The 19,075-nt window shown below is 42.9% G+C and overlaps 1 protein-coding gene across 1 annotated transcript in view; it reads right to left on the bottom strand.

Annotated features, from left to right (window-relative positions):
- LOC126295266 (uncharacterized) overlaps window positions 1-19,075 on the bottom strand; it is a 710,311-nt gene that overhangs the window by 496,850 nt on the left and 194,386 nt on the right. The window contains exon 16 of the mRNA XM_049987689.1: window positions 3,963-4,245. Within this exon, the coding sequence (XP_049843646.1) occupies window positions 3,963-4,245 (283 nt within the window). The remainder of the gene's footprint in view (window positions 1-3,962; window positions 4,246-19,075) is intronic.

The following is a 19,075-nucleotide window of genomic DNA, read 5'->3' as shown; positions in this document are numbered from 1 at the left end:
AAAATAACTGATAATGGTCGAAGTAGACAGGATATAAGATGTAGACTGGCAATGGAAAGGAAAGCGTTTCTGAAGAAGAGAAATTTAAGTGTCAGGAAGTCATTTCTGAAAGTATTTGTATGGAGTGTAGCCATGTATGGATGTGAAACATGGACGATAAACAGTTTGAACAAGAAGAGAATAGAAGCTTTCGAAATGTGGTGCGACAGAAGAATGCTGAAGATTAGATGGGTAGATCACATAACTAATGAGGAAGTATTGAATAGGATTGGGGAGAAGAGAAGTTTGTGGCACAACTTGACTAGAAGAAGGGATCTGTTGGTAGGACATGTTCTGAGGCATCAAGGAATCACCAATTTAGTATTGGAGGGCAGTGTGAAGGGTAAAAATCAGAGGGAGACCAAGAGATGAATACACTAAGCAGATTCAGAAGGATGTAGGCTGCAGTAGGTACTGGGAGATGAAGCTCGCACAGGAAAGAGTAGCATTGAGAGCTGCATCAAACCAGTCTCAGGACTGAAGACCACAACAACAACATGTGTGTCTTTTCCTGTTGTAGCTCGGTGAGAATTTTTATCTATACAATTACATAAGATTTTGTAGAAATTTGAAAACTGCGAAATACCCTCCAATATTCATTAATTTCACAAAGTGAAAACTTTTGTTAAAGAAACTTTCATAGCACATTAATCCACGTGTAATAAAGCTGGTTTCTGAAGTGCAATTTTTGGAAAATACATTGTACGCAATTTGGTGTTGGGATTATTTTCGACCTACCTAATTAAAATATCGCAACATTTATTATTATTATAATAATTTCTTTATGTTATTTCAGTAGTATTGTGGCGTCGCAACTAGTGCGAGCGCACAGTTTTCTATCAAATATTTACTGTGAAATGTAGACAGACTGTAAAGTAGCCATCAGATTAGCATATGTGCTGTAGCGGGCAGATTACCGGTGTCCGTTCGTCTGACGTCACGACCATATGGCATGTCTGTACCGTGAGAATGTAAGACCTGTGCGCTAACTAGCCGCGTGTATAACGTGGAACTTTCATCTTTAATAACTTCTAACTGAGGAACCTGAGGAAATTAAAAGTTAATATACTAGTTTCTGTTATGAATAAAAATAAGTCATCCAAATTTGAGCTTTGAAACCTGCATATTTTGGAAATTAGAAAAATCTTACAGAAAACGCAAATTTCTACAATTTTCGAGTCTAAATAAATACCATTATGTATAGATCACCTTCAGTGACCATCCAACTATGAAACAAAATCACCTTCCGTGCTTTTGTATTTATTTTGAGAATTTTACTTTTAGAAATTCACCTATAACTTTGTTAAAACCATAAATGTTTTGAATTTTTGTGAACAGTTATTTTATATGAGTAGGTGAGAGTGAATGAGTGTGCCTGAGTGAATGAAAGAGGGACATTCGCCATTCTTTGCAAGTGTGTAAAATCTAGGTTGGAACTCTCAAGTGTTCAGACGATGTAACCGTGGGAACAGAGTCGCCAGTGGTTCCCCATCTTAGTGAATGTCGGATGTCCAAGAGTGTATGGTATTGTACAAGCAGCCAGAACGTTCGCGAGTATTTAAATAATTTCTGGAAATAAAGTAAAGTCTAGTTTTCCTTTCGGTTTGTTAAATTATACAGTAAATTTTGTGTAACAAGAAATCATGACGTAAATGATTCAGAAGTCATGACTGGTGCGTGCTAGATTTTGGCGCGAGGCGCACCCAAAGAGTTAATTCTGATTGGCTGTGTGATGTGTGAGCCAATGAGATGCGAGGACGGTTAGCAGACTAGGAGGTGAGTCGCGAGTGGATGAGGGGTCGCGAAGGAACTGTGATCGAGAAGAGACATGCTTGATGTGTCCTCGCGAATAATGTGTAAAATGAAGTCATAAAGCGGCTTCATCGGTTCGGTACTGTGCGATTTGAGACTGGAAGAGTCCAGTAACGCGTAGTGTGAGTTTGAGCGAGTTGTGACTTTTCGTTCCGCGAAAGACGCGAGTAACTTTAATAATTAAAAGCGTGGCGGTACTTCGTAAACTTTTACTAAGTGCTTATGGCGAGCATTAACGTTAAAAAACGAACTATTATTGAACATCGACTGCAAACGTGTATGTTAGAAAATCGTCTGTGTTGCAGTTGAGTAAATTCCGTAACTTTGAAAGCTAATTCTGGCGGGGTTTGAGTGTGGATAGAATTGTGAACTGAACTTTCTTCAAACGTAGATTAGCGGGCTGATGATCAGGCTTAAAGACAATAAAGAGCTTAAATAGAATTACCAACTTCGCGTTCTCGTTTGAGTAAACAATTACTACCATTCCAATAACTCAATTTATTTAGGAAGATTGCTCATAGATTGTATTTCAGCAAACATGTATCGCGGCCTCCGGTGAGCGGCTATTAAATTGCAGTTTCTTCAACACTGCTTTTCTGCAATTTTTCCAGTAGCTGCTATCAGGAGAGGCGAGTGCAGCAACTACCTAAGAAACGAGGTAGGTGGATTTTCTTTCAGGGAAAGGAAACTGCGCGATAAGAGCCTGACCCGTCGCAGTATGTAAATGTCACTTATCCTGTAACATATCTTATCAACATTCCAAATTAATATTAGTATTTCAGTGTAAACTATTAATTAGCAGCAATCTGAAAATTAGTCAAAGGTGTTATTGTCTGGGATACATCCATATAATGTCACGTGATTAATTTGTACAATTCATGATATTATTAGCTAATTTTGTAAGTAGTCCTGTAATTTATGATACAAATAATTTCAAAAAATGAATGGAATTTTAATTATAATATAAACAAAAACACTCTGGTAGCAATGAAACATTATCTAAGTCAATATTGTGATACCACACATGTGAAGCGTGCGAGACCATGCTGGGTGAGTTTACTGCAGTTGGTGGACAGTTCTTGTCCAGTTTTTGTGACACAGAATCCACATAAATTTATTTCGTGAAGATTTTGAAACCTTCTAAACTGAAGATGTTTCGACAGTGTTATTTCAGTAGGTAAAAAAGCCGCCTATTGTCCTATACGCTTGTCGATTTGAGCCCCCAAACAAAATTAGTGGAATTTTGAATTTGTTTTCAAAAACCACATCCACACATTCTGCAGAAGCAGCATTACATCAGACAAGTCAGGCCCAATGAAGCATTTTACAACGGAAGAGGATTTTTACTGATGAGACTAAAGTATTATCAATGAGCGAGCATTCCACTAACCTACTGCAATTGCAGCAGTATTTTGTTAAATTTCCAGTTTTTAACGTTTGCGTGGCAAGGAGCAAATTTATTTACCAACCTAATTAGTCATACAATCTTCCTTGTTGCGCAGTGAGTTGTTCATGGACAGTATAAGTAGTGTACTTGTGACCTCAGTGTGCAATGTAGTAGTGTCACACATAACAATGGAGCAATGTTCAAGACATTCTCCAGAGTATTTTGAAGACAAAAGTGCGCGTAATGTTTGTCCCGTACATCTTGAGTTGGAAAACAAAAATAATGGTGAGTGGAAGCCAGCCACTATTTGACTGAAAAGCAAAAAGGACATTTCTTTTCCGAAAAAGATGATCACATGTGACAAGGCTGTGTTATCGTCACAAATCTATAATAAACAACGAAGTGCAGAAATTCAGACGTTGGGTCAATGCTTTGCTGACATAGCCAATGTGACAAATGAATTCCACAACATACCACAGGAGGACTTTTCTAACTGTTTCACAGGTGTACGAACAATCCGTCCATAGTACTCAAGTGGAGGACACTATGATACACCTACAGCATTAGAATCACCATCTTAGCTATTATGCTTATTGTTATTAATCTAGTCTCAAAACTTTTTGGACTGACAATGTATATAGAATTTTAATGAGTCTTACATTAATATACATGTGACATGACAACTCAAGGTTCCAAGGATATGATCCCTTTGCAATACACTGACCTGTAGTCACCGCTGGGTAAGGAACTGTAGGCCGTAGGTAACAAAGAGCCACCTCCAACACTTCCGCCTTCGTCCCTGATGCTCCCGTCCCCAGTGTCTGTAGCAGCTCGGAGGGCTGAAGGCGCAGACGGTGACAGGATGGCGGCGTGGTGTTGCTGGCAGTGTGCAAGGTACGATTGGTACGTGGAGTCAGGTCCGTACGTCGCGTTGGCGGTGGTCACCATTCCCACGGACCGATGTAGGCGGAAGTTGCCCTTTTTCAACAAGTCTTCATATTGTGGGTCTGCAACCGGTAAACAGCAATTAATTGGTGGGCTGGTCAGCCAAACACGCACCAGGACATTCCCTGACATTTAACGTTAAGCCATGTAGGCTTATGACATCTTATCATTTTATCAGCTAAGTCATTGTGCCACAAATTGTTCACTACATTTCAAAGAGTTTTCCTACTCATCATCATGAGGCAAAGTGTCAGGTTCGTAGCCAGGTCATTCCTTTACAACCACTGAACCTTAGGATCCCTGCAAAAGGCACAGTGGATACAACACTTGCGTAATTGTGGAAGAGAATTTGTGGCCGGTGGTGAGCAGGCCCCCGGCGGGATGGAGGGGGCTTTGGACATCCGAGTCCTGCTGCTGTCTGTGTGTTCGACCTGCTGCATCCTCAGTTTTGTTACTCTTGACATATTTTTGCTAACGCTACATCCCACGCAGACCTCAGTTAGAAACTCACGACCCAATTGACAAGATCGCCATGGACTCGTACAAGGTGAAACAAGGGAGATGGGCAGTTTTTAAATAAAGAATACACAGTCAATTTTAAAATTAGTGTGTGTTTATTTACATTAAATCGAGGCTCATTACTCGCCATTTAGTGAGGGACAGATTAATCTGTGAAAAAAAATGTCGTTGAGGTGATGTCCATCATTACAAATATACAATTCAAGTCTATTTCCAAATCCCCCATCACCCAGACGAATATCTTTGCAGGGATGGCAACAGTTTCCTGAATGACTGAATTCTTCTACTGGTTGAAAGTTTGTGGTTTTTAGGGAAACATTCCACATGGGAAAAATATATCTAAAAACAAAGATGATGTGACTTACCAAACAAAAGGAGGTGTATGTGCGGATGGATATGGGTGGGTGTGCACGTGTGTATACCTGTCCTTTTTTCCCCTTAAGCTAAGTCTTTCCGCTCCCGGGATTGGAGTGACTCCTTACCCTCTCCCTTAAAACCCACATCCTTTCATCTTTCCTTTTCCTTTCCTCTTTCCTGATGAAGCAACCATTGGTTGCGAAAGCTTTAATTTTGTGTGTATGTTTGTGTTGAGAGAGAGAGAGAGAGAGAGAGAGAGAGAGAGAGAGAGAATCCACATACTGATAAGTCTGAAAATCTGGGAGGCCAAGGAACATTAGCAAAACTTGAGATGATCTGTCCAGGAAACACGTCGAAGAACTGACATTGAGACATTTGCGATACACGATGTAGTGCTGTTGTGTGGAAGCAAACATCTCTTACAGGGATTCTTCGTCTTCTCAGTTTTGATTTCAAGAATGTTTTGTTCATATGAACCTATGTATTGAGCCAAATTACTGGCACCATTTTCTTCAAAAAAATATGGTCCAATAATATTGAAAGAGCCAAGAGCACTCTAGACTGACTTTTTCATTGTCTAAAGGATGTTCACTAATAATGAGGGAATGCTTATGAGCCTTGTTATGCTGGTTTTATTTACTGGTGGTTCCATTTAAACAAAAATGAGCTTCAGTGCTTATCATATTCTCACACACATAGTCTTCACGTGCACAAGAATAAGTTGCCTTCAACAGTGGCACATTAAGAAGTTGTACGGATGAAATTTTAATGTATGCAAAATTTGTCTAACTGATTCATGACTGACTGCTAGGTCTCTAGCATGCCATCTAGCTGACCATCCTGGGCTTTTATCACTTCCCTCACCAACATTTTCTGGCATCGTTACAGTGCGTTTTGATCATATACGCTTCTTATCCATTAAGTTCCCAGTAGATCTGGAGTGTTCCACTAGTCCGAGTACGGTGTTATGACTCGGAAAAACTCTGTGTCGACCGAGATTGAATTGTTCGTGAAAGTTGTGTAGCTGTGACAGACTCGCCACTTCTAACGAAACTGTCGTTGACAACCAAACGGTGTCGCAAGTTCCGCCACTCCACTGAAACAGAAATCGCCTCCAGAACTACCCTCACCACACAATCCTCTCCCACCACCACACTCTCACTACTCTGCAGTTCAAAACTTTCCATCTTCAGTGTGTCAGCCTGTATTTCCACTGCATCTTTGATGGTCACACACCACAACCAGGCAGCACAGCATTTTTTTCTGTTCAAAAGCCCTGCAATGAGGCTGTGTTCTGCCATTGTAGATGTGAACAGTGTGGGAAGACAATTACACAATGAACTTGTCAACAAGGACAGTTGTGTGCAACTGAGATCAGCATGGAATGTGGAGTTAGCAAAAATGAGTCAGGTACACACTGATGACAAAGCTGCAGAGACAATGGGCGGTACAGCTAGGCAGAAGCAGTGTTCGGCACCTCGACCCCCGCCACCACGAGCTCCCCTTCCCTGCTACCCCCCTCTCTGCGATTACTGCGGCATCTCTTCCTCGGGCACACGAGTAGCCCACCCACTGGGTACTCGAAACTGTGGTGTAGTGGCTATAGAGGAACAAACTGGACGTAAACCAGATGGTTCACCTGAAGGTGAGGAGTAGGAAACTCTTCACAAGGCTGCCAGCACACGACGTCAGGACTTTGGCGATAACAAGGGATAATTCTGTCAAAAGAAATTTGCTGACAAAGCTTGCATTACAGAATTGTTAAGGCTTTCGTGGCCCCTTGTTGACAAACTGCCTATTGGCTTCTGTCTCTGGTTCTTCGGCTGACGTTCATCTGACGATTTTTCTGATGTTTCCCCAGCACGAGTGGCTGGCATTGTCAAAGCTTCACCCTCCATTGCCGGTGGTGAACTGGAGCCGAGCTCGCAGCTGCGGGCTATATGTACCTGGCGCGCCAACGTCCGACGGCTTCTCCGCAGTCATTTCCTGTGCGGTTCTCCTCGCGCTACCTGTGACAGTCTTACACTGCAGTACGGGAAGCCAGGATCCGTTTACCTTAAGGATTTCCTCTTTCTTGTTCAAACTGTTCGCGTGTTTTTGTATTTCTACAGCTTCTCTGAACAAGCGCGTGTGATAGCGCTTCTCTGCAGCCAGAACTTCCGTGTCGGCAAATTTTATTACGTGATCAGTCTCACTCAGTGCGTGCTCTGCCACAGCAATTTGTCAATGGTTGCATTCTCATCTTGTAGTTTGCTAGACCACATCATCTATGTCTTCAGTTTTCTCTTAACTTTGGTTTACACCAGAGTTAATGAAAGCAAACACAAACAAATAAGCATTTGCAGGTTATTTGCCAATGATCACTACTATTTGCTTCTATCTGTGAGCATGTGTTTATGCAGGATGGAAAGGAAGAGAACACAAGATAAGCAGCATAGACTAAGAAAACTGTGTTAATGCCACCCAGGACACAGCAGTTTACAATTAAAGACACAAATGACAACTTTTATTTTGCATGGTAAATGCACTGTTTTTGAGAGTAAGAATAAAGGCTTAGGAAAAGGCCAAATTAATATCTTAATTTGTTCATAAGCATGATGCACATGGAATTTAGTCTACTTAACTACGAATTACAGCTTCAGCTTTTCTTAGCTTAAATCCAAAACTTTCCATACATGCCATCCAGCACTGCATACGATGCACATTACCATTTACAAGGAAATTTAAAAGCAGAATGTTGATTAAAAGCATCCAATAAAACTTGAAAAAAGGTTAGCATTTGCACACTCAAAAATGGCTCTGAGCAGTATGGGACTTATCATCTATGGTCATCAGTCCCCTGTAACTTAGAACTACTTAAACCTAACTAACCTAAGGACAACACACAACACCCAGCCATCACGAGGCAGAGAAAATCCCTGACCCCGCCGGGAATCGAACCCGGGAATCCGGGCGTGGGAAGCGAGAACGCTACCGCACGACCACGAGCTGCGGGCTGCACACTCCTTATTAGCAACTGGAGGCATTTACGATAGTGGTTGTTTCTCATTCCAATAGCTGCTATCCATAATCTGCTATGCCATATGTGGAGCACTTTAAGAATTTTTTAAAGTACACATAAGAAAGATAACGCCAATAAAATATCAGAATGTAATCTGAGCTATACAGATAACCTACTGCACAAGCTACTTGATAAATCTGCTACATAGTTTGTTCACAGGCACACAGTGTGGTGCTGGGTAACTCAGTCTCATTTATCGTTAAAAATCTCTAATGTAACAATAACACATCAACCACAGAATTACAGATACCACGAGCATAAGCAATGAGAACAATCAGTACATGAATTTTTTAATTGTAACTACCATAATACCTAGATATTCACTTGTTTACTTCCAAAGAAATTTATTGTGATTTTCGTTATTAATATAATGAAATATAAAGCTTACACACTTTACTTCCTGCTAATGCAAGCCTTTAATGAATTTATTATCTCCTCACGTCCCCAGATGAACAACTGAGTGCTTCAGCAACCGTATTTATTTTCGTTCGACATCTGACATGTCGATCTCTTAGATCCCAGAAACACCTATGATATCTATATTCTTTTATCAGTAACATTGCGCTCTCTTCTGATCATTTCAGTGCTCACGCAATTCATGTCAACAACAGAAATGGACAAGATAATAGACAAAAACTTTCTGTCGTGCTAGTACCAAAGCAGAGGGGATGTGAACTACTTTCATGTTCACTAAAAATTGACAACCAGCAAAATTGGAACAAGCAATTGCAAATATGAACAAAGTACAGCTGAATATGGTTTACTCACACCTGCCTGCCATTTATGCCACAGAATTCTCTTTCACTGATCTGCATTAGGTTCTGCTCACTCCGGTAAACCACGGTTTACACGATTTATGTTTCTACCTCTCTACAGCAATTTTCTTCACGGTCTTCTTGCGTCTCCAGTTGGCTGAACATTGACGGAGACTACTGTCACATTCACTTCTAAAAGGAAGTTTTCCAGAGCTTATTCTGAAATGGTTCAAATGGCTCTGAGCACTATGGGACTTAACATCTGTGGTCATCAGTCCCCTAACTAACCTAAGGACATCACACACATCCATGGCCCAAGCCAGGATTCGAACCTGCGACCGTAGGAGTCGCGCGGTTCCTGACTGAGCGCCTAGAACCGCTAGACCACCACGGCCGGCGCTTATTCTGAAGAAATGGAGTTACTGGGAGAAATTTTTCTGGTTACTGTAGGTGAGCCATTGCCATGGGATAACTAGTGATAAAATGAGAAAGAGTGGGAGAACATTTACCAAAATATTATTCTCTTTCTGCGGAAGTGGCTTCCTCTTAGTTGTTTGTATTCTTCATGTACCACAAGTATTTACTTATTTGATGGTGGTGAAGCCACAAAACTGGGAGCCTATAGCTGCCATGTCTATTGAAATTACTTGTGTTCTAAGGAGATTTCAGCCATTTCTTGGGCTTTTGTTCTATTAATGTTGCACTCCTTGGCTAGCACCCCTAAGTTGTTGGTATCTACATCATTACCACACGTATTTCTACCACATATTTCCACATTGTTTTAATTGCATGAAATGTTTGTCCTCATTATTTCACTCTCTTACTGTCTTCTCAGTTGTGCTTATACACACTTAGCTACAATCACCCACCAACCACTCCCATGGTTTGAGGTTATCAGGTGCTTCCCTTTACTGCCAGAAAAACGGTTTATTTTACACTGATTGAAAAATGTGGTTAGCATACCACCATAACTCTTGACATTCAGAGCAACTGCAGTAAAATTCCCTTTTAGAAGCGAATATGACACTGGATTTGACAGTGTCCAGATAACTGCGAAAATGAAAAAAATTTGAAGAAGATACCATCAAAGGTGTCAAAACAACAAATGTGTACGAAAAAAGTGAAGAGGAAGCCGACACATTGTTAAAATTAACAATATCTTACCCTCAACATCAACAACCCAAAAAGCCTGCAGACTTACATATTCACTGGCAAATCATAACACAATACCCAAACGGGGGAGAAAAAAAATGGCCCAAAGACGTCACACAATTACCGTGTACTATCAGCTCCAGCCATGATAATGGCCTCATTTCAGTGAGGAAGAATATCCATAAGTTTCTTCAGGTATGCCATATCCAGCTGAAGCCACGTATCAAGCTGCGGCGATGTTGGTTACAAGATTTCATCCAAGGTGCCAGAAAGTCTGAACATGCCCATGGGCTTAAAAATGGAGCATTTGGTTGGCCAGTCGAGGTATGACAGGGTGCACCAATATCATCGAATCTATAATGTATTCACGTAGCCATTGTTTTGTTTGTGTTTTGTGTTTTGTTTTAGGATGCAAAAACGACCAGGGTCATACACGCCTCAGTCAGAACTATAGAACACGAAGAAAAAAAAGGAATTAAAAACGACTACTCGTTAAGCCCAACTGATGGAAGGAAAGACAGCTAACAACAGGGACTTGGAGAAGGGACCATTAAATATGCCGTAGAGAAATGGAGATCCTGAACTAAATATTGAATGTCCATTGCCATACTGCTATGACAGATAAGAAGTAAAATGTGGTTAGTATCCCATGCATTGTTCGCTAAAACAGACAATAATTCAGATGGCATACATTAATGAGAACGTAAGGGAATGGTTCAGAGGTTCAGGGCAGTGAGCACACAGTGGTGGGGGAGCACCACTTAACAAATGGTGACGACTAAAAAGACAGCACCTAATATGCAACGCACCTAAAATGATCTCCTCGGGCTGAAAGGATATCTTCCAAGCTGATGGGAGAGACCTAATTCCCCAGAGCTTCTTTCCACAAAGGGAGAACCCGTCACGATGGCAAGGAGATACCATCTGCTGACAGACGGCAATACAGGGATCATCAGAGGGAATGTAATAACTAGTGGGCCGAGGTACGAGGACTCTAGCTTCGGCAGTAACGTTAGCAGCCTCGTTCTCGTCAGACCGACACCACCAGGAACCCACATAAACATCACAGTGGCTCCATCAAGTGCCAGCTTTCCTGTACCTGCTGCACTAAGGGACGGACGGCGTACAGCACACAGAGGCACCGAAGGGCACAGAGTCGAAGCAGATGATGCAGTTGAAAAGCCTGTTTCGCTGCACGTACTGCACGGCCTGGTACAGGACGAAGAGCTCCGCTGTAAATGCCGAGCAGCATTCCAGAAGCCGATACAAAAAACTTTCGGTGCCAATGACGGAGGCACAGCTGACACCACTGTCAGTCAGAGCCATCAGTGTACACAAAGGTACTATCGGGAAGTTGTGTGTGAAGATCGTGGAACTTGTGGCAATAGAGCGAGGTTGGAGTAGTGTCTTTTGGAAGCAAATGAAGGCTAAGGTGAACACAGGCCACTGCATGAAGCCAAGGTGGTGACGGGTTCACTCCCATTAGAAAAGTGGCAGATATCGCGAAGTTAAGCTGCCGAAGCAAGGGCCAAAAGCAAACTCCAGGCCACAACAGAGAAGAGGGACGCGTCGCCTACTGCAATCAAAGGAGTCATCAACAAAGGAGGCTACAGGATAGATGGCCAGGCATAGAATACTAACAGGATGCCTATCTGCGTCACGGAGGTACCACTTCAGTAGCTCGGCTGCTTCGGCGTGCAGACTCTCAAACAGGCTAGTGTAAGAGACGCCAATGACCGAACAGATGCAACAGTGGTGGGTAGTATTGATACGGCATACGGGGGACGGACATGCAGATGCACAAATGAAACACCCGTAGTCTACTTTCGAACAGGCAAGGGTCTGATACAAATGGAGGACGGTGGTCCGATCCGCTCACCAGGAAGTACTGCTCAGGACACGTAGGATACACAGGGATCACTTAAACAGCAGGCAGCCAGGTAAGAAATGTGGGATGACCAAGAAAGTTTCCAGCTAGCACGACCCCCAGGAATTTTGTAGTCTCAACGAATGGAAGAGCAACGGGCCAAACACAGTGGATGAAACCAACTGCGCCACCAAAAATTCAAACTGTTTTGCCAGTGGGAAAACTAAAGCCACTGTCAATGCTCTGCGAGTAAAGACGATCGAGACATCGCTGAAGGTGCCACCCCAGGAGACAAGTCTATGGAGCACAGCAATAAATCGCAAAACCTGTCAACGAAAAGAGAACTGGAGATGCCTGGCCGGAGACAACCCATAATACAGTTAATGGCGATAGTAAAGAAGAGTACAGTAAGAACCTAACCATGAGGCACGTGGTTTTCCTGGATAAAGGTGTCCATCAAGGCAGAACCCACACTTATTTTGAAAACTCAGTCTTTTAAGAACTCCTGACAGAAACAGGGCATGCGGCCACAGAAGCCCCACGTGTAGAGAGTATGGAGGATAACAGTCCTCCAGCAGGTGTAGCTGGATTTCCCCAAATCGAAAAACATGTGCACAGACTCGCATTTCTGCAGAAAACCATTTTTGATGTGGATTGACAAACCAACGAGACTGTCAACCGCGGAACGGCATGCTCAAAATCCACACTGTACACTGGTTAGTAAATTGCGAGACTCAAGTCACGATACCAGCTGGGCATGAGTCACACATTCCATCACCTTGCAAACACAGCTGGTGAGGGAAATGAGGCGAAGGTGTTTGTCCTTGTCGGGCTTAGGTTTGGGTATGACAGTGGTTTCACACCAGTGTCTGGGAGGTGTGCCCTGTACCCAAACGTGATTGTATGAAGGAAAAAGTGCTTGCTCGCTAGAAAAAGGTTCGTAACATCTGAACATGAACAATGCCCGGCCTTGAGGTGGAGTATCGGGATGAAGTGAGAGCACGATATAGCTCCCTCATAGGAAAGGTGGCATTGTAGTGCTCACAATTCTGAGAAGAGAAGGGTATCACCTGAGTCTCCTCCACTGGTTTCTGGTGCAGGAAGGCAAAGTGTTAGTGGGTGTAGCTCCAAATATCTGCAAAAATAGCAGCCCAAGGTGTTGGAGATAGCAGTAGGGGTCCACTAGGACATCTGCTGCTGTGGGTCAGAAATTGGGAAATGGACCTTCATTTCAGACACCTGTCGGAGGTTGGTCCACATGACAGATAATGGTGTGGAACAGTTAAAGAACTAGTAAAGGAAATCAAACTAGCTTTTCTGCAATACTGAACAATGCAACGACATTGCACATGCAACTACAGTATGCCATCGTGAGATGATGGTGAAAATGCGGAGAGCATGTACCCATGCATCCATCGCATCGCAGCTCGCCTCAGTCCACCAAGGCAGTGGGACCTGGTGCATTAAAGAGGAAGGGCCAGGAATGGAACGTTCTGCAGTGGTAAGGATATTGTTTGTAAGATATGCTACCTGGTTATTGCAACTGGGGAATGTCATTCGTCAGAGCTCCCCAGGGAAGAGCAAAGCACCCAGTCAGCCTTAGAAAACTGTCATTTGGGTATGAATGTAGTTGGGGGTAGGAGTCAGCAAACCAGATAACACATGTGGGAAATGGTTCTTGAGTATGTGTCAGAGAGCAGACAGCTCGAGATCACAGGCAAGGTGGGCAGTGCAAAAGGAGAGGTCCAAATGGGAATATGTGCGAGTGGAGTCGGAAAGGAATGTGGGTGCTTCTGAGTTAAGGCAGAAAAGGTTAAGTGGCTGAAAAGGTCAGCCAAGAGAGCAACCCCTCTGACAGGTTTTGGCAACACCTGGAGTAGGAATAAAAATCAACGGAGAAGAAATAAAAACTTTGAGGTTTGCCAATGACATTCTAATTCTGGCAGAGACAGCAAAGGAGCTGGAAGAGCAGTTGAACAGAATGGACAGTGTCTTGAAAGGAGGATGTATGACAACCATCAACAAAAGCAAAATGAGAGTAATGGAATGTAGCCAATTTAAATCAGGTGACGCTGAGGGAATTAGGTTAGGATATGAGACACTTATAGTAGTAGACGAGTTTGGCTATTTGGGGAGCAAAATAACTGATGATGGTCGAAGTAGAGAAGATATAAAATGTAGACTAGCAATGGCAAGAAAAGCATATCTGAAGGAGAGAAATTTGTTAACATCGAGTATAGGCTTAAGTGTCAGGAAGTCTTTTTTGAAAGTATTTTTATGGAGTGTAGCCATGCACGGAAGTGAAACATGGACGATGAATGACGAGGTACTGAGTAGAATTGGGGAGGAGAAGAATTTGAAGTGCAACGTGACTAGAAGAAGGGACTGGTTGGAGGGACACCTTCTGAGGCATCAAGGGAAGCGTGGAGGGAGACCAAGAGATGAATATAGTATGCAGGTTCAGAAGCATGTAGGTTGCAAATAGTTACTTGTAAGATGAAGAGGGTTGCACAGGATAGAGTAGAATGGAGAGCTGCATCAAACCAGTCTCAGGACTGAAAACAACAACACAACAAGAACAACAAGTGGGAACTAATGATGCATCTCCCTTTTTCACCACTGAAAGGCCTGCAATGACACTCTGATCAGAGGGGTACGTCTGGATTTCTGCCTAAGTCAGACCATCAGGCAGCCTGGTGGAGAGGCATACATCGGCAAGACTGTTAAGCCAATAGCAACGTGCATGCGGGAACACGAGTGTTATATTCGTCTAGGGCAAGACAACAAATCCGCAATGGCAGAACATCACCAAGACTGCAGAAAAGAAATAAAATTCAGCGGAGCCTATGTGTTGACCAAGCAGCCAATTATGACAAAACGCAAAATAAGAGAGGCCATTGAAATACTCAAACACCTTAACAACATGAACAGGGAGGACGGACTCAGGCCTGCCCCATCTCGGCTGTCAGCAGTCAGAGCCCAACAGACCACACTGTCAACACGAGGCACGAGCACCATCGGCGAGTGACTGACGACGTCCAGCAGTTGGTAAACAGCAGACAACTCCTCATTCGACGGTGGCCACCAATCACGGTACATAACACAAGAGCCAATAGACAACAGAGGTCACGTTCTCCCTCCACCGCATATAACCTATTAAAATAAAGTTCCCTCTCCTTCTTGCTTAAGTGACCAATGAAACTAACAACCTTTTTAAAATTATGACGTAATGGCATGCGCAGTGAACACTAACAACAAAATATAAAGGACACTGCATAGCTAGAACACACCAGTAGACCCAGAAATAGGCCGCAGCAATCGTGGCCGAAACGTTGGTTGTTCTCCAGCATCAGTAGTTTTTACATTATGATGCGGTACCAAACCCAGAACACGTTTATGTCAACTGGTGTAAATAACACCAGGGAAGAATTCCGCATTCAATGGGCCTCAACAGGAAGACGACAGCAGTGGAGGAGCAGAGCTGTAAGCAGTTGTTGTGCTTGAGAATCAGGAGTAGTCTCCAGAAGCAAAGTGCCACTGCGTAAACAAGAGGATTTCACAGGGCCAGCAACTGCATCAACACCTTCCTGAATAACAAATGGATTTACTGTAGCAAAGGACTGACCGTCTTCAGTACGTCAAACAATGAGGAACTGAGGTTCAGCTGGGAGTGTGTCTGTATCATTAGCCTCATTCTGTTTACGTTTAGTAGACGCCGACTGCAGAAAATGATGGGCTCATTGAAAAATATCCCGCATGACTGCCAGAGACTCCAATGGCATGCTGCTTCTAACAGGGGGTGAGGGGGGGCTCAGAATGGGGTGGACCCACCTCAGGTGTATTCACACCTCAGGTCACAGCTCCCAAACAGAGGGATCAATCGCCAATTTGGGAAGGTAGCAGCTCCGGCTATCACCCCTCAATGGGCCTGTCCTGTAACATCTGTAAGTGCGAACCCTACCTGGGGCCGGGTACTACGCATTACCCAGTCACCTCAAATGCATGGGCTGGCCTTCAGGAGCACACAGGGAGGAAGAAGAAAAACAGGAACCCAATATGCCAGAGCGAAGGAAGGACAGGAGAAGGGGAACAAAGGTAGAAAAAGAAAGCAGGAAAAAAAACAACAGTGGAGAGACTGTACTGACATTGGCTACTGAGTATGCAGAATACATTTCCAAAAACATCCCAGAATGTTACCCAAGAAGGGGGAAAAAGAACAGCATGAAGACAGACGAGCAGCACACGAGGGAAAAGATGCCGCAAAGGCTGGGGCCCCACGGTTGCTGGCAAAGAGCGGCGAGCCCCCTGGGGGCTACCCTCAGTGACCTGTAGATTTTTCAAGGCATTTTCTGTAAGAACTTAAGTGAGAGATTTTTCATTATTTTGCTAGACAATGTCATTTGTTACATAGGTCAGGAAAGATATCACAACAGCCTCCCTTCTACAACAACAAATAACCCTGTTCTATACAGTAACTCCCCACACCACGATTCCAACAGTTGGAGAGATGTGGGTCTAGAGGAGCACGGCTTCCTGTGACCTTTCACCAGGCAGTCTATGTATAAACTGGTGTCAATCTGACCACCACAGAAACAAGAAAGACTCATCTCCCAACACCACAACAAAATAACATTCGGTGTGCCAGTTCAGTCTGGCTCTACACTGTGCAAGTCTCTGTTGTCCACGATATGGCGTTAGTTGTGCACAACACATGGTAAATTGAGGTCTCGACCCAGCTCCCAGTAAACTGTTCCTCAGCATTTGTGGTGACCCTCTGCCTGGACCCTCTACCCAGATTTCAGATGCTGCCTTCCATTCGTTCATGAGAGGCAATTGGACAATCCTATGACTTCTTGTGGTGTAGTCGTTCTGCAAAAATCCGTGCCTGCTCTTCCTGTTACAGTGTCGATCCGAGTTCAACTCGTCACCACTGAGTCCATCTCGTCACCACTCACTCTGCAGTCATTTCACTACAACCGGCTGTCTGTGAAAACTGTCAGCTCGATGCTCCCGTGTCCGTCGTGCCAGTGATTCACTTTTTCTCCAATTCTGAAAGACGGTGACATACTGTACGTGTACCGCCTCTGGACGTGCTGTGTTGTCACCTTCAACATAAAAGTTCCAGTAACGCTGCACATGTCCAATGACCACCAGCTGCTTATGCTATTCTTCACCTGTAAAAACTGTCCTTTTCAGTACTGGAAATAAGGAAGGATACAAATGAAAATTTAAGCACATGCCAAGAATTACTGGAGTGTCACCCTGATAGGATCCGTTGCAGATTTTCATAGTGTAACAATTTCTGTCAGTGTATATAATAAGGTCAGATCAACTTCTGGGATGCTGATTCAAACAAACATTTCCTGATAACTGCAGATCAAAGACACTTCACTGTGAACCCGCAGCCATAAAGCAACAGCCAGTCCGTGAGGTTGAAGTGGGCGCATCGAATGTGGAATCAATGTGTGTCCGTATACGGCACTATAGTTCAATTCTTTTATCTTGGCAGCTCGCGCACGCCCACCCAGTCGCGTGGGATTGCTGCGTTGCCAGTTGCAAACGATGCACGCATCAAGAGAAGCAGTACCATAGTATAGTATTGTTTGCAAACCTACATTTAGGGGGGAGCGCGCAGTTTATGAAGTAAATCCACCAGGGCCGCATTAACGCTTTCGCTCCCACAGAGACGTGCTCCCCGCATTACGCGCTGTGCACGATTTTGTCATCACTGCACTGCTCGCCTGTGCAGACACCCGGTGTTCCGACTGCTTTGACACACTTTATAATTCGATTTCACAAAAACTATTTGGCCCAAAAATTTGATTTTTTACACATCATCTTGACTGATACCTTCCCCCCCATTACTAACTTAATTTTGTTTCGATATTCAGCCCAGTTATTGTGCAGAATTAAATGTAGTAAACCACTGCACGAAATTTTGAAGAGTTTGCAGAGGTAAAAGTCCATAGCGTATACTTCCCGTATGGTCGATTTTAGTTGCCATAAAGTTTCATATAAAATTTACTGTTTATCAATATCTCATTCAATTTAAGTACCAGATACGTGTTGTATGTAATATTAACAAATATTCAGTCTTTCGAGACTGTAATAAAACATTTATTTATACCAGAGTCATTTAGCTTTTTTCTAAAATGTTCTGATTAAAACAAAGTTGGAGAAGTACACAAAAAATGAATTGTGGACTTAATAAAACATAGAAACTAAAATAAATTGTCAGTGGGGCGCAGTGCACAAACAATTTGTGTTTGTCACAACGGACAGCAAATACTTGCCAAAACATAGGTAGACAAAAACATTGAATATGACATTGCCAAAGCAGCGAAGCAAAGAATTGTGTCAGACAAACAAGTAGCTCGGCAACGTACAAGCTGAAATTCTGCTCTAAATAATACTATTAATACTGTCGCAAAAGAATATATCTCAATACGAATAGTAAATCAGCGACTGCGGAAGAGAAGATATGGAAACAAAACAGATAACATGAATATTGTATATGTGCCTTTTCATTGTTTTTAATTGCTGTGAAAAGAAATATTGGAGGACAAAATTAGAAAAACCGAAAACTTATTAGAAATTTCAAGAAATTACATTCAAACGAATGAAATTCATGAAGTAAGACACTTAGATATTGTTTTTAAATATTAGGCATCTAACAGGGTTTGAAATCTGAACCTTGCACTCGGCAGCTCATGGTTTATTCAAACTCCTGGAGGATTATATACATCACGGAAAATACCGACAAACACTGTTCGTAGGACTATGAATTACTGACGTTTCGTAGAAGTACAAGAGGAAATAATTATTGCTGTTCTTTATTGCAAAAAAGCGGTTCGTGAGAATGATATAAACACCTTTCCTTGCTATCGCCTGAATTAGGAGGCTTATTGCTAGTTTTGTTTAATTAATTAATAGAATATGAAGCAACTGGTATAAAGAATGCTTTTTCCAAACTTTCTATAAGAGAAAGTCTGCTATCAAGACATTGCTTTTGTTCAATTACTTTAATTACGACTGAACGTTTCTAAAACTGAACACACTCGTTCGTGCTGTGCACTGCAATCGAGCTCTGGAAACGTCGTTCTCTGTTCATTGGCCGACTGCGTTTTGTGACGTCAGATGCGCAGAACGAACTGAAACTCGGCCGTCGTCGTAAATGACAC

The sequence above is a fragment of the Schistocerca gregaria genome, chromosome 11 (assembly GCF_023897955.1).
Source record: "Schistocerca gregaria isolate iqSchGreg1 chromosome 11, iqSchGreg1.2, whole genome shotgun sequence".
NCBI classification, from domain to species: domain Eukaryota; kingdom Metazoa; phylum Arthropoda; class Insecta; order Orthoptera; family Acrididae; genus Schistocerca; species Schistocerca gregaria.
This window is presented reverse-complemented; position numbering and strand designations above follow the sequence as displayed.